The 22,598-nt window shown below is 44.5% G+C and overlaps 1 protein-coding gene across 1 annotated transcript in view; it reads left to right on the top strand.

The window, feature by feature from the left end:
* Positions 1-3,546: 3,546 nt before the first annotated feature.
* Positions 3,547-22,598, top strand: part of LOC144769738 (killer cell lectin-like receptor subfamily B member 1A) — a 188,082-nt gene continuing 169,030 nt past the window's right edge. The window contains exons 1-2 of the mRNA XM_078653918.1: positions 3,547-3,583; positions 3,728-3,891. Coding sequence (XP_078510044.1) covers positions 3,547-3,583; positions 3,728-3,891 — 201 coding nt within the window. The remainder of the gene's footprint in view (positions 3,584-3,727; positions 3,892-22,598) is intronic.

Here is a 22,598-nt window from a genome sequence, read left to right as displayed (position 1 = left end):
AGTGCTGCAATAAGCAGACTGATTTTATGCCGGGTGTGATTCACACCAAAAACAAGACTTTTTCAGGTCCTTTGTGAGTTTGATTACACAAGTAGCTTGCAATGCCTCCTGTCGTAAATAATTTTCTAGAGAGACATTTGCTTCCATCTTATAGTGCACTCCCCCCCCCAAAACCACTCCTAAAGAGAGAGAGATCAGAGATTAGCGTGGTTCAACCAAGGCATCAGCACATAGTATCAGTGAGAAATGATAACCATAGGTAAGCAAATATAATTGTTATGAGAATAGACGACGACAGATCAGCAAAACAGCTCTAGGAATGTACAAGCATATCTTTCTTCTCACAGGGTCGCATTACCTAGGCTTCTACAACTCCTAGATGATTTCCGAAATATCTTAGGCTTACGTCTAAATCACAGCAATTCCTTTTTAGGTCGAGTCTACAAAGCTTGCGCTGCAGAATGATCTATTGTATGTACTCTGTGGGGTTTGACTCCTCCTACTCCTTTGGGTTGGCTTTTGGTTGTGTCATTCAAAAATCATAGGCTGCAAATGTCTAATGATTGGTTCTTGCCCCACCTTTTGTCACAAGTTAACTCCCATGGAATATTGATGCATGAGCAAGCAGCGGCATGCACAGCAGCTGCAGCTGCAGCTTCAGTAGACACACACTTTTTCTGACAGCTCTGCACTCCATGCTAAAGTAGTTGTCTGGCTGGAACACCCGCGCTCGCGTTTTGAGTGACTGTTGGGTTATGGCTGTAACATTTTTTTTTAACATCTCTCCCCAAAACGTTCACCTAACGGGTGATGCTGCAGGGTACCGCAGTTTTCTTAATGCAATTTGTTTAACCTGCGGACTCATAAAAATCTGTAATTTTGCATTACTCAGAGCTTTATTGGCACAGGAAGATTAAGCAAGCATTTACGTATTCAAGCCACGCCCTTAAATACTTAGGCCATGCCGCATTCAGAGATCCCCTTTTCCTGCCACCACTTTTATCATCCAATTTAAAGCCCTGATTATAGTTAAGTAAATGTAAAAAATTAAAATCGTTATCTACTTGTATGTAGTCCTACTTCTAGGTCCGTTCTCACGCTGTATTTTTTTACAAACTCGGGCACTTTAGCTGAGATGTATGACATTACAGGAAAAACTAAAACCAGAAATACAGAACACATATGCAGGGTAACAGGTCCCAGTGTGAGCTGTTTACAACTAACATCAGCTATTGTGCAAGGACTGAAAAATAGTAATGTGTAGCATGACCATCCATCTTGGACTAGACTTCCAGTATTCCAAGAGTGACACGCCGTGAACGCTGCTCACAAACTGGTGGAGCTATCCTCCAGGAATGACTACAGCTAACATCAGGCTCTGGGAGCCTGACTTCTGCTTTTGGTAAAGGTGCCCCAGTGTCGCCTCTCTCATATTTGACTAGCACTCTCTTTCTGTACCACTTTCTCTTCTGTGACAATGTCGCTGTCCCTTGCAGTGGTTCTTGTCACAGTGCAACCTCCGGGTTCCCAACCCACATTTTCCAAGCTGTCTCAGTGAAACTTCCTCCCCGACTATCCCAGTGCAGGAGCCATTGCGAAGATGCAAATTCCAGGACTGGTGCCTCAATGCACAGCCCCAGGACCCTGCCCAATCAGAAGGGCACTGGGAGGCAGCAAGGAGGAGCAAGCAACTGCAAGCTGCCTGGGGTGAATGAAGGAGACACTCCTAAGAGGGTGGCCGCCTTTGTGCCACGTGAAGGCACAGGAGGCATCCTTCCAGTGTTGGGGACCCCCTCAGCGGTCCGTGCCCCACATCACATCCGGGTGGAGTCGACGGGGGGAGGTACATATACCTCACCCACCCACTGGGCGCCCTCTTTGCCCACTACCCTAACGCCGTTTCCGATTGGCAAGGGCCATGGTGTAATTTGGCTCATCAGGTGGCAGGCGGCGAGGGGCTGCCTGCCTTTGGATCGCCCGTAAGATAACCCACCATGTTGGCATATTTGTAATGCTAATAAACCTGCAGCAGTTTCCTTCACAAAGAAGGTGTCTTGTCTGGTTATTTCTCTAGGAGATTGCTGTATGGGGGATGGGGAGTTTTGCCAATATTGGCACTAAGGCCTATGCATAGGTGAGAGGGACTCTGTCCTGGGAAATTGGTTTGGTACTGGGGATATGTTTGCATCACTATCAGATGTGCAGAAATAAACCTCATACATTAGGATAGATGTACGTTGAGGCTTTGGTGGAGGTGTCCCATTATCACAATCTCTGATTTTCAACAGAAGTGGCATGTTAAAGGTTAAGCAGACTAGGGCCCTGCCGACTTACACCGTCCCTAGGAATTGGTGGAGGTGGCGAGGGGAGAGGGTATTGCAGTTGGTGATGGCAGTTTTATAGTGTATTTCATCTTAGCCTGAAATTGCTTCAGGTTCTCACAATCTAGTGACAGGTGGTTATTGTTTGTAGTGCGAACAAACAATGCGTGTTGATGTTTGAAAAGGGTAGAGAGGAATCCAGGGCATTCAATAGGCATTGGACTTTATTGATAACAGTGGGGAGAGGGATGTGTTTCTTTAGATGCTCTCAGGATGGAGGACTACTTGATTGACTTGTTGATAATGACCATGAAATATGTAGGTCTTTTTTTAAACAGTTTGTTGCTTAAGACTTACGGTTCTTCACATACTGTCTCCTATTCCTACAACTGTCAAAGCTTTATCCTGAACTGTGTAAGCTGAACAAGAGAGCATGACTATGCAATAGATCTGAGGGGAAACAGCCAATATCATGTTACAGCTGACATAACCTTGCCATATATAAGTTATATTCATGCTGCTAATGCGGCATACGGGTAGCTGTGTACACACACTGAGATGATATATGTGGAAGGTAACAACGAGGTCAGTATTGTGACAGCTAGATATCTAGTTAATGTTTCTTCCCCCCTTACCTGTATGCTCTACTCGGATTTCCCATTACGTTCGTCACAAAGCAGTTTAAGACACAACAGCTGTTGCATTTTCATCTGGTCTTGCAGTACACTGCAAGGTAAGCAAATACTTTACATGAACAGTTCCCATTGTCAGTTTAGTGTTGAAAACCCTGGGCTCTGCTACATCACTGAATGGAAGAAATTCAAATGTGCACAATGAGCATATATGAAAATGTTTAGGGTATCTGCAAATGGAAAAGAAGAGCCTATACAGGCTTTTATTGGTCGAATCACTCTCCTCTTTTTGATGACAAAGATTTAGTAATTGTATAGCTCTTCAATCCCTGAAGGCACAGCACCCAAGGTAATGTTCTGCATGGCTAAACACTTATAAGGTCCCAAAAGCGAGACCTATTGGCGTTGACAATGCTTGTCTTTTCATGCGGGTGCCCCACGCAAGGGAATATGGTGGTAGTCTATTTTTCCTACCAGCGCCAAGAAGCCTTTGGGCGTTTGACTGTGCTTTATAAATACGAACTCCAAAGCAGTCTTCACTATCAAACTGTTCTTGATTCAAAACATTGCAAACAGCACTTTCGCAGGACTACATGTACTGGCTTCAGAAGGATGAAAGACCCGATTCAGGTAGCCGACCCACAAGCCAGACACAGTTTTCAACAGTGAGCAAATAAGTCCTCCTTTTGAATACCTAGAACAAGCTATTCATCTGGATTTTATTACTCAATAATTGTAATCCCCAGTAATGATTCATTCCATTTCTTTTCCCAGCAGGAGCTCATCCTATGCCATCTCTTCCTCTAAACTGGCAACAGCATGCAGGGAAGTGCTATTACTTTCCAGAAAAAACAGATGAGAAGAACTGGAGCTTGAGCCATGAAGACTGCTCCTCCAGGGGCTCCCGCCTGGCAGTGATAGAGGACAAGGCAGAGCTGGTAAGGCATCAGTGATACAGGAGCAAAAACAGCTGGTAAGGCATCAGTGATACAGGAGCAGGCAGAGCTGGTAAGGCATTAGTGATACAGGAGCAGGGAGAGCTTGTAAGGCATCAGTGATACAGGAGCAGGGAGAGCTGGTAAGGCATCAGTGGTACAGAACCAGGCAGAGCTGGTACGACATCAGTGATACAGGAGCAGGCAGAGCTGGTAAGGCACCAGCGATACAGAACAAGGCCAATCTAGTAAGGATTCAGTGATACAGTAGCAACGAGAGCTGGTAAGGCATCAGTGATACAGAAACACAAAGATAGTAAGGTATCAGTGAATCAGGAGCAGGCAGAGCTGGTAAGGCATCACTTATACAAGAGCAGGCAGAGCTGGTAAGGCATCACTGATACCAGCTCTTCCTGCTCCTCTGTCACTGATGCCTTACCAGCTCTGCCTGCTCTTGTAAGGCGCCAGTGATACAGAAACAGGCACAGCTGTTAACTATTCAATGATACAGTAGCAAGTAGGGTTGTCTGGACATCAGTGTAAAGGATCAAACCGAGCTCGTAAGGCAACAGTGAAACAGGAGCAGGCAGAGCTGATAAAGCATCCAGAAATAGGAGAAGGTCAAAGTGTTAATTTTTTTTGTTCTCAAAATTCCAAATTATCCGCCCTTCATAAGAAATGTCTTAACATGCTACACAATGGTTTGTGGTGCGGCTCTTTAAAAACATTACAGACAAGTAAAATATTTTAATGAACATTAGATTTTACAATTCACTGCACTGAAGTGTGGGGAGGCTGAAGAATTTAAAGGTTGGAAATCATTCAAAGAGCACAGAATGGTACATGTTGAAAACATCAAGAGAAGACAGGTGAACAGAGTGGTGGGAGAAAATTGCTGACATTGTAACACTGGATGTGAGCTCTAGTAAGATAATTCACCGTATCTAAAAGGTGTAGCTTGATGTCTCCCTTGACTGAGATGAAGGAGGCCCTTCTGTTGTGTGTTGGAAAACGTTTCCAAATCATGGGTGCACTGACCAAGAATAAACATCTCGTGTGAGTATTCTTTTTTTTTTTTTTTTAGATTTTACAATTCACAGTAAAAAAACAATTAGTCAATTCTTAACAAGGGTTCAGTAATCTGCAGCCCTTTTGAATCATCCAGCATCCAGTTGGACCTAGGTTTCCCTAGATCTTGAATTATGTGCATTTACTTTTTCCCCTCTGGAATTATCTCTGGGCACTACTGAACAGATTGTGCACTCATTCTGCGTTCTGTAATCCTCTGAAATCCCCTGTATTGCTGACAGGGTTAACAGATTTTCACCCATTTCTTAAGATATCAACTGCCCTCATACACTTGCTTCATGGGTAGCATTCACCAGTCCATATCATTCTTCCAGGAATGTACATCCGGGGGATCACTACGCCCCCATTGTCCCGCTATATTACATTATGCCACCATTGATCCCAAAACTTTAAAGATTAGGGGGCAGATTTACGATCCCTGTGCGTCATATTTGCGCCCCCGTTGCGTCACTTCTATGATGCAGCGGTGGCATAAACTATGCACCACGTTGCGCCTTATTTACAACGTGACACATCTAGGGAGATGTGTCACATTGTAAAACCCTGTGCCACATGAAACCTGCTTCAGGTTTCATGTGGGCGTTCCGTTGCAGGAATGCCTCGGAAAAGTGGCTAAGCGAAATCTACAAGATTTCACTCAGACACTTTACCGACGCCGCTGCATCAAAACCTTGCGCTTGCTTGAAGCAGGCGTAAGGTGTGATGGACCATGTTGAGGATAGGCCAGGTTGGAACAGTGCTGGCGTTGCGTTGCACCCTCGACACAACTCCAGCACTGCGCCAACCTTACGCCGGCAGATGCGACACGCATCTGTTTATCCTTGCGCCCTGATGCGCCGCATTGTAAATGTGGGGCATCAGTGGTGGTGCAAGGGTGAACTTGCGTCACGCATCTTTTTTGGCACATCCAGCTGATTTGCAGGGATGCCCCAGGAAACGTAAATCCGCCCCCTGGTGTATTTTGTCGGGCCTCCCTCTCCCCATATAGTATGAATCTTTTATCTGCATCTTCTATCTGCACTCTCATTACGGTATTGAGACATTTCCTTACTTGTGCCGGTATTGCTTTACTGCTAGATATTACCACATGTGTAAAAAAACTCTCCGCTTGACCACATCCCTACCACAGTCATCTAGAATCTCTTTTCCCATGTTTTGAAGTGCACCTTTGGTGGAGTTCGATCGGTGTAGGATACGTATTGTATCACCAGAGTTGCTACCTCCTGGGGGATTCTATGTCAGGACCGGAGGCTCTGATTATGCTATTCTTTCTTCACTTTAATCAACAATTTTCTCCACAGCAGCGAAAAAATTAACACAAAAATATTTCCCTTTTCATGGAAAGTATTCAGAAGAAACAGATCAAAATGTTCAAATATGTCCAAACGGACTACAACTCCCATGAGTCCATCACATAACACCCAATCACAATCCTTCCTCCATGTCAGTACGTCCCAGAAAGGTCCTACACATAGGTTGTCCCTTCTCTTTCTTGGCTGCTCCGCAGCAGCATATAAGTCACCTTACGTTTTGTTCTGCTAGCTTGGGCTGTTTTATCTTTTCATGGTTAATGCTGCTTCATGATTGTTTTGCGGGGTTTAGCGGGCCGTGGCCCACTTTGTGGGGATTTCTGTTTGCTCTGATGTTTTTTTCTCCTTTGTCTGGACAGATTCCGTGGCCGCGGGAGCTCCGATCCTTTTGCGGCCTTTTCCCTGTGAGTGCGGCCTCCTTTAATTGCCGCTAGGGGGAGCTCTCGTTGGTTGCTGCGACGCGTCTCCTCAGAACGAGAGAGACGCGTCACGAGACACACGCCCGAGGAGCCTTGTCCCTCTGCCGCCAAACCGCAATGCCCCGTGGGGGTCTGTATATTCCCGCATTCTTGTCAAACGCCCCAGCGGGGGTTCGTATTGCGGCAGCGCCACGTGAATTGCCTTCGGGCAGGTTTGTCCACAGTGTGTTACTAGCGCGCCGGTTGGCGGCTGGCGTTCCGTCAGGCTCTGCCTGAGTTTGTGCCCGCTTTGGGCTTGGACAGCCCACACGTCGGGGTTTCACCACGCCTCTTATTATTTGCAGCATTTCAACCTGCCCACAGTAATAAGGGTTTAAACCCTTTTGCCCCATTTTCAGTAGTTTTTCAGGGTCAGTGAGCCCTGGGTGTACAGGCAAGTGCCTGTCCTTGGTGTTATAGCTGAGAAAGGGGGGTGTGACCTCACTGTTGAGCTGTAGGGTGTTCTCCTACGGGGAGCAGCTAGCAAGTATGAGTGTGGAGGAGTACTACGAGGAGGAGCAGCAGTACATCCCTTTGGATGAACAGTTTTTTCAGGCTGTAGATGAGTCCATATTTAAATGAGTAAATGATGTGGTGCTGCCCATGGAGCAGCGCCCTGCGAACCGCATCATAGCCGAAGGTGCCAAGCTGGCCCATGGCCGCTTGGATTCCCCTCGTTCTGCCTTACCCCAGGGAGATGGTCCCCTGTTACCTAAGAAGGGATGCATGGAGGAGGGCGAGGGGGATCCCCGGGGGTGGATTTGGACACTTTCTACCACCTCAAGGATGCCTTTGCCGTTAAGCCATCCAGTCTGCCCCTGGGACCTTCGCCGACCCCGACTCCCGCAGAGTCCGTAGGGCCAGCCTACGGACTCTGCGGACTTGGACGATGAGGATGGGTCTTTGCGTTCTTGGCGACCGTCCAGTTCGGTGGCCGACTTGCCCCATGACTCCTCTGGCATGCTTAATCCGGATGACATAGTTCATCCGAGGTTGGCTGCTTGGGCGCCTGGGGACAAGGTGGCCAAGTTCATGGTGGGTCGCCTCCGCAAGCCCTTAGAAAAGGAAGCAAGGGGTTGCTTGCGGGCTGAGTGTCCTCAACCCACCTTGGAAGGGAAGGTGGCCTGTACACCAGAGCTTGACTCCAAAATGGCCACCTTCCTGGCCAAATGTATGAAGGACCCCCGCAAGGGTATAGACTGGTCCTGGCGATCCTGCCAAGACAAGCTCCTTGAAACAGTGGGACCCATGACAAAAATATTGGATATAGCAGAGGAGGCGAAGGTGTCAGGCTCTGCCATATCCCCAGACGTTCTCTCGAATTGGGCACAGCGGGCAATTATCTTCCTAGGTAATGCCAACTGTGCCCTCTCGACGGAACAGAGGTGCTCGCTCCCGATAAAGCTGGAGCCTAAGCTAGGCGACCTGGCTTCTTTGGAGGCCGGTGCAGTTGCGCAAGGGGGCCTCTTCAGAGACCCCTTTGTGAAGGAGCCGAGCAAGTTTGTTGCCACCTTCACGAGTTTAGACAAGGCCCAGTCCAATATCAAAAGGGTCTTTCAGAACAGTTTTTCCAACGGGGCCGGTCGTGGCAGGGGCCGCAAGACCGGTAGTGGCCAGCAATCCAATCCCGGTAGGGGACAAGGCTCCGGGCGGGGGCAGTACAGCACGTCCGCCAACTATACCAACTTTTATCCGACCAGGGGACAGAAGTTCCGTGGCCGTGGAGCATACCGGAACGGCGCAGGTGGACCTGCAACCGGCGGTAAGTCTGATTCTTCATTCTCAAGTTTGCATTGGGTGTCGGCTAGAGTCCTTTCAGGTGGCATGGCGGGCGATCACGACCGATGCCTGGGTCTTGCAAAATATCCAGGGGTTTCACGTCGAGTTTTACGATTCGCCCTACCAGCGAAGTCCTCCTCGGCCTATTTCATTCTCAGAGGCGGACGCTCATCTGGTCTCCGAGCTGCTGTGCAAAGGGGCCATCTGTCGGCGGTTCTGCAGCCCCGGGGTTTTTGAGCAATATCTTCCTCGTGGAGAAGACCGACGGGGGGCGACGTCCGGTGATCAACTTGAAGGAGTTCAATGGATTGTTGGTGTACCGACATTTCAAAATAGAGGGTATTCACCTCCTCCGGGATGTGCTCCTGCCGGGCGACTGGATGGCGAGACTAGACCTCAAGGATGCGTACCTGGTAATTCCAATCCATCCGCCTCATTGCCGTTTTCTGCAGTTCCAATGGAGACAGCAGATTAACGAGTTCACCGCCGTTCGGACTGTCCTCAGCACCCTGGTGCTTCACATAGGTCCTCCATCCGGCAGTGGAGTTCCTGCGGGGACAGGGAATTCGGATGCTCTTTTATTTGGACAACATCCGTCTGATGGCTCAGTCCCCTCAGACTTTGTCCGGCCAGGTGCGGCAGACGGTTTCTCTTTTGCAGAGCCTCGGGTTTGTTATCAACAGGAACAAATCAGTTCTTGCCACGACGCAATCCATCGTCTTCTTGGGCTTTGGGATGGACTCGGTCCACAAATCTTTAAGCATTCCCCCTCGCAAGATGACCAAGATCCGGCACCTCCTTCATCAGACCATGTCCACGACTCACATTTCCCTCCGACAGATTGCCCGAGTGGTAGGACTGTTGTCGCCATCCATCCAGGCAATCTTCCCGGGGCCCCTGCACTATAGTGCGCTCCAGCACCTGAAAGCGCACCATCTCCGGCAGGGATTGTCTTACGACCAGTTGGTCCCCTTATCTTCCGAGGTCAAGGAGGAAATGTGGTGGCTCGCCCACATGGATGCCTGGAATGTCAGGGCCATCTTTGGGTCGCCCCCGACATCGTCATAGAATCAGATGCCAGCAGGTAGGGCTGGGGGGCCCGCTGCGGCAATTTCTCTACCGGAGGCGCCTGGTCGTTAGACGAGCAGGAGCTACACAACAATTGCCTGGAGTTGTTAGCAGGCTCTTTCGTGGTCCGGTGCTGGACCAGAGACAGGATTCGTTTGTGCGTCTTGTTGAAGATGGACAACGTCTCCGCGGTGCATAACATCAACCACCTAGGGGGCTCCCGGTCCAAAGCTCTGGCAAACTTGGCGAAAGAATTCTGGAGGTTTTGCTTGGCCCATCACTTGTCGGTGAAGGCAGGTCAACCTAATCAGGTCGCAGACTGGCACTCCCGGTATCTGAAAGATTCCAGCCAATGGAAGCTGGATGTTCAGGTCTTTCAGTGGTTGTCCGACCTTTAGGGTCCTTTCTCGGTGGATCTATTTGCGTGGCGCTTAGACCACCAACTCCCAAGGTTTTCCAGTTGGAGGCCGGATCCGCAGGCACAAGGCTCAGGTCCGGCACCAGAAGGCGGAAGTGGTGTTGATTACACCACTTTGGAAGTACCAAGTGTGGTTTCCAGTTCTTCTGGAACTTTCTTGGGATTCTCCAATCCTACTCCCTCTGTTTCCTCTTCTTCTTCGGAATCCGGAAGGAGAACAGAATCACCTGGTAGCTCAGGGCTCTCTCCTTCTCATGGCATGGCGCCTTTCCGGCGACGTTGCTCGCTCCTAGGTCTTTTGGGACCAGCTGAATCTCTTTTATCAAAAGTATGGGCAGCCAGCACCTCGAATTGTTATCGGTCCGCCTGGACGAATTGGTTACATCGGTGTCTTCAACGGGTCTTGGATCCCGTGGTCGCAGGAATCGTTCCCATCTTGAATTTGTTGGCTGAATTGGCAACGGACGGTCAGGCGTACCGCACTATCAATGCTATGCGTTCCGCTATCACGGCGGGTCATGAACCAGTTGATGGGACCCCTGTTGGGAAACATCCTTTTGTGTGCCGGCTGTTGAGGGGCATTCGTTTGTCCTTACCCCCGGAACCGAGGTACTCAGTCCTGTGGGACGTGAATGTTGTCCTCAATTAATTTTTGTCCTGGAAGCCAAACAGATATCTCTCCTTGAAAGAGCTGTCAGCTAAACTGGCCATGTTGTTGTGTCTGAATTCCTGCAGCAGGGTGTCTGATGTGCGTGCTCTCGATGTTTCGGCACGTGTTTTTTCCCTGGAGGGGGTGACCTTTACGATTGGTTGGCGGACAAAGTCTGCTTCTAGGACGGTCTCCTATCCGACCTTTTCGGAAATGCCCAAACTCTGAGTGGTGCAGTGTCTCAAAGCCTACGAGGACTTGACTCTCTCCGGGCGAGCATCAGCTCCTGATCACTTTAAAGAAACCGCACAAGGCTGTCTCTTTCCCCACCATTGCAAGGTGGGTGCACTGGGTCATGCAGGAGGCAGGTATTGACACATAAAAGTTTAGATCTCATTCTGCCAGGGGTGCCATGGCCTCAAACAATTTTCTCTAGGCGCCTGCCTGGAAGATCTTATGCAAGCAGCGGATTGGTCCTCGGAATCCACATTTAAAAGGTTCTACTTTAAACCAGTGGTGGATGTGGCACATTTAGTGGTGAGAAAACTTTAAACTAGCATAATCGGAGCCTCCGGTCCTGACATAACTCAAAATTTGCCCAGCTATGTAACGGTAAGTTTCAATTCTATTAAGGACATGGAGGCGAGGATTATCCCTCCTGCTGCACTGTGGTGCGTACCCGCCCGTACGGCGGTAAGTAAAAGATTTTCCTTTATGTCTGTTTTGTGGATGCGAATATTTGCCTACCTTATTATCATTGATTGATGGGTTTTGATATCTCAGGAACTTTACACCGGTGTCTTGTGTTTTAGGACATGATGGTGCCAAACAAGACCAGTGACAAGGTGTTCGCGCGAAGAAAGAGGAGGGACAACCTATGTGAAGGACCTTTCTGGGACGTACCGACATGGAGGAAGGACTGTGATCGGGTGTTATATGATGGACTCATGGGAGTTGTAGTCTGTTTGGACATATTTGAACCTTTTGATGTGTTTTTTCTGAATATTTTTCATGAAAAGGGAAATATTGTTGTGTTAATTTTTTCGCTGTTGTAGAGAAAATTTTGATTAAAGTGAAGAAAGAATAGCATAATCCTTGCCTCCGAGTCCTTAATAGAATTGAAACTTAACGTTACATAGCTAGGCAAATTTCGATTTCCCCCCCATTCTCCTTCCTGAAATAGTTCCAAAACTGTTTACCAATTAACTCTTAATTTTGCTAATGTATCTGAGGGTGTTTGGCCGAAATATCGAGTTGTGAATATCGGGAGACACTAATATTGGAAAAACAAAATATCGTCAAAAATATAGTTTTTTAGGTAAGTCAGATCATTTTTAAGAATATTGTTGTTTTCAATATCGCTCTCATTGATATAATTGTAAAAAATATCATGTTTTAATAATTTTTATGTGTTTTAGTTCATATATTAATTTTGTGTTTGTGCAATTGTTATAAAAAATGTTTAATATAGTTAGTAGTTTCAAGTAATTTAGGATTTTTATTTTTATTGTTAATAAAAATGTATAGTGTTGTAGCCGGCTGTTTGGTTTGTAGCAGGGTAGGGTGGCAAGTTATTTAAGCAAAAACCGATTATTAATTTATAATTGAATATGTGATTAGTATTAATGATGTAAATTATTTAATACTGATTTATTTTAGTCATATTTAAGGTGCGAGTTGGTAGGTTTGTAGGGGCACAGCCTGGGGAATTCATAATTTTTTTATAATTATTAATTGTTCAAATTATGTAATATTAATATACTTTTATGTTTTACGTGCGGGCTAGTGGGTTTTGTAGGGGACTAGGGTGGGAAGTTGTTAAATAACTATTTAATTGGTCATCAATTATGTAATTGTGCTATAATTTATTTGAGTTACATTTTAGTTGTGGAATGCTGAGTTCGTAGGGGTCTAGGGTGGGAAGATGATTAAGTTTTATTTAAATAACAATTAGTTAATAGATGTTAATCTTTTTTACATTTATTTTAAACATGGAAGTTATTGAATAGTTATTTTTAGGTATATTTTAGGTGCTGACTACTAGTTTTGTAGGGGTACTGACTTGGATGTTAATTAATAAATGAATAACAATTATTTATTAACCAATAATTTATTTTGAATAGTAATTATGTAGATTGATTACTTGTTTTTTGTTTTGTTTTTAAATATTTATAGATTTTCTATGTTCATTAGTATTCTTTATTAAGAGTTTATTATTGTTTTGCATTCATTGGGTTACTCGTATATGAAAGGTGTTTGTAGTGAAGCATTTTCCCTACTATTTCTTAGACTGCAGTAGGAATAGTAAAATTAAAGTTATTGCAGTTTAATACTTTCCCTACTGTTTCCCCCTCTGCAATGTAATGCTTTCTCTATTGTTGCAGAGAATGGAGTGGGAATAGTACATTTTACCTCTCCAAAGTCCAACACTTTTCCTACTGTGGCACTGACTGGCTTGGGAATTGTAAATTTCACCCCTACAAAATCAATTGCTTTACCTACTGTTGCAGAGACTGGAGTGTGAATATCAAATGTTATCCCAAGTCCAAAACGTTTCCTACTATTCTGCTGTTTGGAGTAGGAATAGTACATTTTACCCCTCCAAAATGGAACACTTTCCCTACTGGTGTGTTATTTTGAGTGGGAATGTTAAAATTGACCCCTCCAAAATCCAATATTTTTCCTACTGTTTGTATATACTGGAGTGGGAATTATAAATGTCATCCCTCCAAAATCCAAAGCTTTCCCAATTGTTGCAGAGACAGAAGTGGGAATAGTAAATTTTACCCCCCCAAACTCCAACACTTCCCTACTATTGCACTGTTTGGAGTGGGAACACAAAACCTTACCGCTAGGAAATTCAATGCTTTCCCTACTGTTGCATTGTTTGGTGTGGCAATATTAAATGTAACCTCTCCAAAGTCCACACTTTCCATATGGTTGTGTAGAATGGAGTGGGAATAGTACATTTCACCCCTCTGAAGACCAACACTTTCCCAATTATTGTGGGGACTGGAGTAAGAATAGTAATTCCAACCCCTACGAAGACCAACACCTTCCCTACCTCTACATAAACTTGTGTGAGAATAGTGTATTTAATAGACATAGATTGCAGTAGTTTTTAGAAAGTAGATCGAATAGATTTTATAGCGTAAATTGTTTCGAATTTTCAAGTTTATCTATTGTCTACATTAATTGTTGTATTTTTTGTTATTCAATTCATGTTTTTTACAGTTTTATTGTGCATGTTGAGATATTCTTTCCACTATTCCTCCTTGTATCGAACAAAACCCGGACACACGGATGATTTATGCAAAACTCGATTTTAATCGTCCAACACAACACGTTTCGGCTTGCGCCTTGATCACGTCCAAGGTGCAAGCTGAAATGCGCTGTGTTGGACGATTAAAATAGTTTTGCATAAATCATCCGTATGTCCGGGTTTTCTTCGATACAAGGAGGAATAGTGGAAAGAGTGTTTTGGGCTTCCGGTAGCCCTATCCTGGACTGCCCGTGAATCCTGCCCTGCATATCCTTGACCGGCATTGGTGGAGTTATATATATATATATATATAAATATATATATATATATATATATATATATATATAAATATATATATATAACCATCAACATGGAGCCTTGAGGAAAATATTATATGAGAACTGGAATCTGGTTCAGAGTGATCCAGTAATTGGACACAAACTCAATAGTAAACCAGAACTTACTTTCCGCAGGTCTCCGTCTATGGCAAAGGCATTAGTCAGTAGTACCCTGGAGCCTATAACCTCCACCACTTGGGGGGCACTCAAAAAGGGCTTTAAGACCTGTCCACAATGTAAAGCCTGCCGCTTCGGCAGCAGCAGGACCCATTTTAAAAGCCCTTTTCGTGAACATCCTACAGCTATCTCCAAGTGGCTCACTTGCAAATCTGAATTTGTCATTTATGTGTTGGAGTGTCCGTGTAAATTACAGTATGTAGGTAGTACAAAACTGCCTGCCCACAAACGGATACTCCAACACATACGTGCAATCTCGGGCCACGACCAAAACTATCCGGTTGCCAGGCATTTCCAGGAGAAGCATCAAGGCATACCTGATCAGCTCCGGTATTTTTTAATTGATGCGGTGGAAGTCTCAAGAAGAGGAGGAGACCGTGAGGCCAAACTCCGTCTTCTTGAAACCAGGTATATACTGGAGCTCAACACAAAGAATCCCAAAGGGAAGATCTTTACACCTGCATCTGAAGGATTCTCTTATTATGCCCCTGTAAACCTGTCCGGATAGTTATATATAGTTTTGATTTCACTAAAATGATCAGATGAATTTCGAAAATACTTTTGTGAAACGTGGTGCTCTATTTTTTAACAACTTAAGAGAAAAAGAAAAAGAAAATAACTGTTTTAATACAAAAAATTGTTTAACTAAGAACTGGCTGTTTTTTCCACTTGCACTTTATATTGTAAATATTGTTATCACTTATTTTGCACAAATATGACTCAGTAGGCATTGTGGTTTCAGACATGTTATAGTTAGGAATTAGCATTTAAAAAACCTTTGAAATTCACTGAAAAAAACATAGTTCGCCTGGGTGACTTCTCTGCGGACTTCCGGAAGGTCCTGTGCGGGGTCCCCCAAGGTTCCTCCCTCTCACCTCTTCTGTTCAACCTTTACATTTCTCCCCTCATTTTTTCTTTAGAACAAATGGAGGTCACCGTATATAACTATGCAGATGACCTCCATCTTGTTTTCGACCTGTCTTCTTCTCCTGCTTCTATTTCTAATTTCCAGTCTACTATGATTTTTATCCGAGACTGGATGGATTTCAACCACCTGAAACTCAACCCCGATAAGACCGAGTTGGTGTTGACGGGTGGTTGCTCCAGTCCCTGGTCTTCACTTTTTTGGCCCCCTTCCCTTGGTCCCCCTCCGGTCCCCTCTACCTCTGTCAAAACCCTAGGTATCAAACTCAACTCTCACCTTACCTTTCACTCCCAGGTTAGTTCTGTGGTTTCTTCTTCCTTTCTTTCTCTTCGTACCATCCGCAAGGTCTCTCGATTTTTCACCTTCGAGGCCTTGAAGCTGATCGTCCTTGCGATGGTCATCTCCCGCCTGGATTATGGCAACGCCCTATATGCAGGTATACCTGCATATAGTCTCAGGCGGTTGCAGATGATTCAAAACCAGGCGGCTCGGTTGGTCTTTAACCTTCCCAAATCCTCACATGTCACTCCCCTCCTGAAAACCTTACATTGGCTCCCGGTTCGGGAACGTGTCCAATTCAAGCTTGCGACTATCACCTACCAGGCTCGACTGGCACGGCCCCTGCTTTCATTTCCTCGGAGATTATCCCTTACTTTCCAGCCAGGGAGCTCCGATCCTCTTCTCAATTTCTACTGACAGTCCCCCGGTTTCGCCGGAAAAAGTGGGGGGGGTTCAAAATTTGCGACCCTTGCCCCAGCTCTCTGGAATTCATTACCCTTAGAGCTCAGATCCCTAACTCCATATTCCCAGTTTCGAAAGAAACGTAAAACTTATTTTTTCAGCAAAATCTTTATTTAGTCCCCTGTCACCTGTCTTCCTCCCTTTGTCCCTTGTGGAGATCTGCCAGTTACAGCGCCATGAAACCGCTGGTGTAAGAGCGCTATATAAAAACTTTTAAACTCAAACTCAAACTTTAAAACTTTTTGGTTACAGTAGTGATTTTTAAGGAATATTATTGTATTTTAAAAGTTAACAGAAACTTTTTCATATAGAATCACGAATATTATCCCATGGGAGGAAATTCACTTATCAGGTAAGTAGTGCTAACGTTACTTTTTCTTACTCAGTGGTGGGTCCTGGATCCAGCGCGGGTGCATCTCCTGAAAACAGTCGGAAGAATGCGTTTAAGTCAGTCAATTTTTAAGCAATATTTTTAGTATGTGAAGATAGACACTTAGAAACTTTTCTGGTGAAAACCACACAATGGATTCCTATGGAAGGAAATGCAAGTTAGTGGTATGTACGGTTAGAATTACTTTTCAGGATGACTACTGGGCTCAAAGAAGCAGCACTGAGGTCAATCCTGATAACAGGTGAGTAAATCAGAATTCGTAGTTCTGCTGATTTTAAAGGAATTTTTGTACGTTTCAAAAATCGACACACAGAAACTTTTCTGGTGAAAACCACACAATTGATTCCTACGGAAGGAAATTCAAATTACTGGTAAGTACGCTTAGAATTACTTTTCAGGGTCAGTGCTGGGCTCAAAGATGTAGCACTGATGTCTCACCTGATAACAGATGAGTAAATCGGAATTCGTACTTCAGCTGATTTTAGAGGAATATTTGTACATTTCAAAAATCGACACAGAAACTTTTCTGGTGAAAACCACACAATGGATTCCTATGGAAGGAAATACAAGTTACTGGTAAGTACGCTTAAAATTACTTTTCAGGGTCAGTGCTGGGCTAAAAGATGCAGCACTGGGTTCTCTCCTGATAACAGGTGAGTAAATAGGAATTCGTAGTTCGGCTGATTTTAGAGGAATATTTGTACGTTTAAAAAATCGACACTTGGAAACTTTTCTTCTGAAAATCACACAATGGATTCCTATGGAAGAAAATACAAGTTACTGGTAAGTACCCTTACAATTACTTTTCAGGGTCAGTGCTGGGCTAAAAGATACAGCACTGAGTTCTCTCCTGATAACAGGTAAGTAAATCGAAATTCGTAGTTCGGCTGATTTTAGAGGAATATTTGTACGTTTCAGAAATCAACACTTAGAAACTTTTCTGCTGAAAACCACACAATGGATTCTTATGGAAGGAAATACAAGTTACTGGTAGGTACGCTTAGAATTACTTTTCAGGGTCAGTGCTGGGCTTTGAGGTAAATGAAATTTTATATGACCTATTGTGTCCCCTACGTCTACCCCCACGTTTAGTGTATATGCATGTCACATCATGCATTTTCCCTTAAGTGGCCTGAATAACGAGGCCTCTGCATTTGCGTCCTGCATTAGGATGCCAGTTATCAAGTCTCCCATGAAAGAAATGTTAATTCTGCAATGAGGCCCATGTTGCCATGTAATTGCATTTTGCACGTTTAATAAATATCACGATGAACCCTTTTTGTGGCTCAGAGAGAGCCAGGACCCGAATTCAGGGTCTCATGGCTCCAGACACTCTGAAAGCTGCAAGTTTAGTTATGCATCCCTGACCTCTCACTTACTTCCCGCTCAGCCGAGAGGTGCCCAGCCTGGCCTGCCAAGACAGTATTATGCCTACAGTTATCTGTTCCGTTCCACAGAAACACATTCCTGCCTAATGAAAAGGATAAACATATTCCGCCTGCAGAAGATAGGGCCTAGCCATTCTGTCTCCATTTAAGTGATTTACAGAGCTCGCATCCATAGAAAGTCCAAAGCCCCCACGTAATGCACGGAGAAATATATGTCCACACTAGCTCTTGGTGAAGAGTGACCTTTTGCTTCAGATAATACATCCCCGGACCTAAGATATCAGATAATACCAGATGTACAAGTCGTCCTGACACTGAAGATTTCTCTACTAGAACGAAAGTCAGCCCCTCCTGTTTCCCCCAGTCACACGTCAATTACACGTCATGACCGAGTTGCACACAAGTAGGGCAAAGTTCCAGCTGGCCATGCAACCCCCTCCATGTATCCACCCACTTATGACACCTCCATGACATCTCAAGTGTACGCCCTCATGCACACCCACATCCTATTATCTCTTTCTCCTGCTCCGCCTGGAGTCCTCCTCTTTTCTCTATGTACGAGAATAATGTATAAAGGACTCTGTGAATAAACGTTAGATGACGACCCTTCCTGAACCTTAGTGGTGATGGAACCCGATTCTCCTTCAACTGCAGTTGTAGTAATAAAGCCCTTTTGAATCGGACACCACGGACTCTGCCTCTCATTTAATGCATGACCTTTGTTTAAGTATAGAAATTATGACAGGGTAATTATTTTATTTACCACATTAATTTGGCGCCCGACCAGGACTAATCCCTTTCCCCACGCGCTGGTGATGTAGGTCCAGCCTTTGCCCCCTTCTACAGCCGTGACGGACTTCAAAGTGCGCACAGCGGGGGACTTCCCGCTTACTCCCTCAGGCCCACGAGGAGGACGGACTGCGACCAGGCATCCACACGAGGCGGTGAGGAATGCGGATCATCCCAACCAGAGCCCAGCCGTGAGAGAGCAAGGTCCGAGGTTTCCAGAGGCCCACCTGTTCCAAGGCGCATGCGCAGTATCAAGTTTCCGAGGCCTTCTAGTTCAAGTTCTGCTTTCCCGGTGAGTACCACTATGGGGAACGCATAAAGTTACAGACGGGTCCACTTCGGTGGGCACGGTAAAGACGGGTTCCCTAGCGTGAGCACGGTAAAGACGGGTCCACGGTAAACGTGGGCGCGGTAAAGACGTGTCTCTTTATGAGACCGGTATGGTTGTACTGTATTTCAGTGCATAAAGTTAACTGTTTTCAAGTTCATGTTTTTCTCTATGTATCAGTTAAACTGTATCTGTTTTAGTGTTTTCATGTTGTAGTGTGAATGATTGTTTCAGTCAGACTATTTTTATGTATATTGTGTTTTCATTGTGTTGGTTTCAACATGCCACTGTTTTCAAAGTTACGTCAGATAGGGACCAGGAAAGGAATATTAGAAGAGTCAGTTAACATCCCGCCCAGAGACACACCTGGTCATTATATGTTCAACAAGCATGGGCTAGATGCCATATTGTTTTTAGACTTTAGATTACACGAAGGATTCAGAGGAGAAGTACAGATGGCCCATCTCGGGAACATGGGATTCTGAATGCATTATGAGAGTAGAGGAAGCGCTATGGAAAAAGAAATCAAGACCCTCACAGAAAGATGCCATTGAGTTATGGCGCAAAGAGTCACATAGGAGAACAGAGAAATAGATCAACCAAGCAGAGAGAACTAGACAAGCAGGAGAAAAAGCCAAAGAAAAAGAACTGCGGGAGGAGGGGGAACGGTTCAAGGCAGAACAGGCTGATAGAGAAAGAAATGCCGTTGTTACTGGTCCTCCCAGAAGAACTAGCTAGAGTGACCCCCCTCAGAAACACCCCGTAGGTCGCGAACGCCACCACCTGTACCCTTTAGAGTATGTAGAAAGAAGCCAACAGCATCAGAGGCTTTTATTTCCGCCTATCTAGAAGAGCCCGCACCGGACTACGTAAACGCAGATTTCCCTCCGCCCCCATCAGCAGACCAGCTCCAACAGCTTCAGCAGGTCGTGAAAGACGACGTAGGGCCAGGGGCAGTAGGGGGAGGGAGGCCTACTGTAAATGTAGCAATTCCCCACTGTATATACGATCCAGAACCAGGAAAGGGCTCAATGCTCGTGATTTCACTAAGACTAAGAAGATTTGTGGAGTTTCTTGTAAATAGCTCCTTGTAAATATGCCTTGTGAAGAGCATGTCATTTTTGTGACTTGTTGAGTTTCTTGTAAATATGGCTTGTGAATAGCGCCATGTAGTTATGGCTTGTGCAGAGCATGTTATCATTACGTCAGGCAGGAGAGAGCTGGATCTCTTTCAAGTGTTTGGAGATAACGTTTTGAAGATGTGCGTACGTGTTATGTGAAAACGTGGAGAGATGAGTTCATGACTTTCCCATGTATATGCAGTCATTGGGAATGATTGTGCTTGAGCTGCCAAAGGGTTAATATCTTGGATTAAGAAGGCAGTATTCATTTTTACATGCTGTTTAACATGCATGGTTATGTGAGCTGACACTAAAAGTCAGTGATTGTTTAAATGTATGATGGTTTGATTTCACTTTTTCATTGGTTACTGGTTCTGCCTATGTGCTTTGTCAAGCTTGCTGACAGCATGGTAACATCTTGCATGGAGAACAGAAAGCAGTGTTCATTTAACTTTCTATTTGAACTGCGTCCACGAATTTGTGTGGGTTTGCCTTGGAACGCATGATTTAATGTGTTTAACTCGGTGGTCGGTAAGTTATAAATAAACCAGTCGGATTGTGATAAGGGTTTCCAGCTGTGGATGGCACACGAACCAGTGTTTTAGAATTAGTGTGTTCGGTTGTGGAGAAGAAAATATAAAACAGACCCATCATGGAATGTGCTTTTAATTAGTGAAATGCAACCGTGTGCTTTTATAAAAATAATATTATAGAAAAAATATATGGATATTTTCCTACTGCAAGCTGAATTTTTTTCAAATGTAAATGTTTCTGACATGCAGCAGACCAGTGTGTGACAGTTATCACACTCACTTCGTTAGTAAAAATGGCTATTTGAAAATTAATGAACCAGGCCCTTTTAATAGGTAGAATAGAAAGGCTTGCACACTAAATTTTGACTTCTTTGTTATGCAATGCAACCTTTTTTTTAAACATGCTGCCTGATATATTTCCACCAGCCTTTGAAAATAGGATTTATTATGTCTGATCCAGAGGTCAGTTAGGCTGTAATGCTCACACAGGAGGTTTCAGATAAAACATTTAGTGGAGAAATTTCAATTGATATGTGCAGAGAAATATTAAACCCAACAGTCCATGATAATTCGTTTTTTTAGAATCAAATTGCCCCCTTTTTATGTGTTAATTTGCATGCTAAATAAATGCCCATGTTTCAAATGTCTTGCCTTCTAGCCAAATTAGTTAGACAAAAGCGTTTTTAGAAAGTGGAGCTTTTAAGTAGCAGTACATTGTAACAGAATTATTTTAAAATGCCAGCATGTGTCTGAAGTTACAAGGCAAAAATATGTCCTTATTAATTACTGATCTTAGGTTACTTTATATCACGTTTTAAATTTCCTTCAGCTAGTTTGAGAATAGCGGGTCTGGCCTGGGAACAGATTTTGTTTTGAGTTACAAAGAATGTGTTTTTCGACCTTGAAGTTAGCATAGCTCCCAGCGGCAAAATTTTGTCAAGGGAGGGCTTTTCCCTCTTGGAGCGCCAAGCAGTGCCTGTCTTGTTATCTTTGGCCATTGTCCAATTCTTTTCCGCGCACCCATTGTTTTTGTAAAGGGAGGGCTACTGTCCTCCAAATGGCTCAGGCTTCCTTCGCATGAAGATAAAGGATGCTTGCAATTTGGCCAAGTTCTCTCTTCAGTTACTTGGCAGCTGTTCTCAGCTCTAGAGAAAAAACTTGATGAGCCGCAGAGAAATGTTTATATAAGGGGGGGTCAAGTTGCTCTTCCTTACAGTCAGTACTGCAAGCTTCATTGACTTCAGATAAGGCATGCTTGCAAATGAATCGTTTTTTCCCTCAGTAGTGTAAACAGAATAATTGGCAGGAGTGTTGCTCTTGCAATGAGATCAGCATTTGGCAGTCATTCAATTTTAGATCGCAATGAAGCTCAGCTTCTACTTGTTATGATTGGAGCGGATTCAAAGCTCTGAAGCACGAACATCTTTCTAGAGGGAGGGGCTGTTTCTCAAAGGAGTTAGATGGAGTAGCAAAGGCCCCAGCCCTTCTGTGTTTAGATTTTATTCAAATACATTTAGAGAACATATGGTCATACTATTCCCAAGATTTAGAGTAGGATTTTTTTATAAACTACAGAGCTTTTTGAAAAGAGGTTTCCCCAGAATATAAAATTGTGCTTTTGAATTGAAATTTTTTTTTTCTAGATTGATGACAGAGAGTTCTAGCATTTACAGTTAAGCATTAAAAAGACAGCTGGACAGTATTAGCATGCCTATCAACACAGCACTAATCCAGTATGTTGACGATATCCTGATCACAGCAAAATCAGGACCAGACTGCGAACATGCATCACTGATAGTTTTACACTTTCTGGCAGACAAGGGGCACAAAGTGTCCCCTTCAAAGTTACAATTGTGTGCACAGCAAGTGGTGTATTCCTTGGACACTTGCTGTCCAAGAGGGGTAGACAGCTGACACAAGAACGTATTCAGTTAATTGTTAACCTT

Source organism: Lissotriton helveticus, chromosome 7, assembly GCF_964261635.1.
Source record: "Lissotriton helveticus chromosome 7, aLisHel1.1, whole genome shotgun sequence".
Taxonomy (NCBI): domain Eukaryota; kingdom Metazoa; phylum Chordata; class Amphibia; order Caudata; family Salamandridae; genus Lissotriton; species Lissotriton helveticus.
The sequence above is the reverse complement of the archived record's forward strand: the minus strand, read 5'-3'. Positions and strand labels throughout refer to the sequence as shown.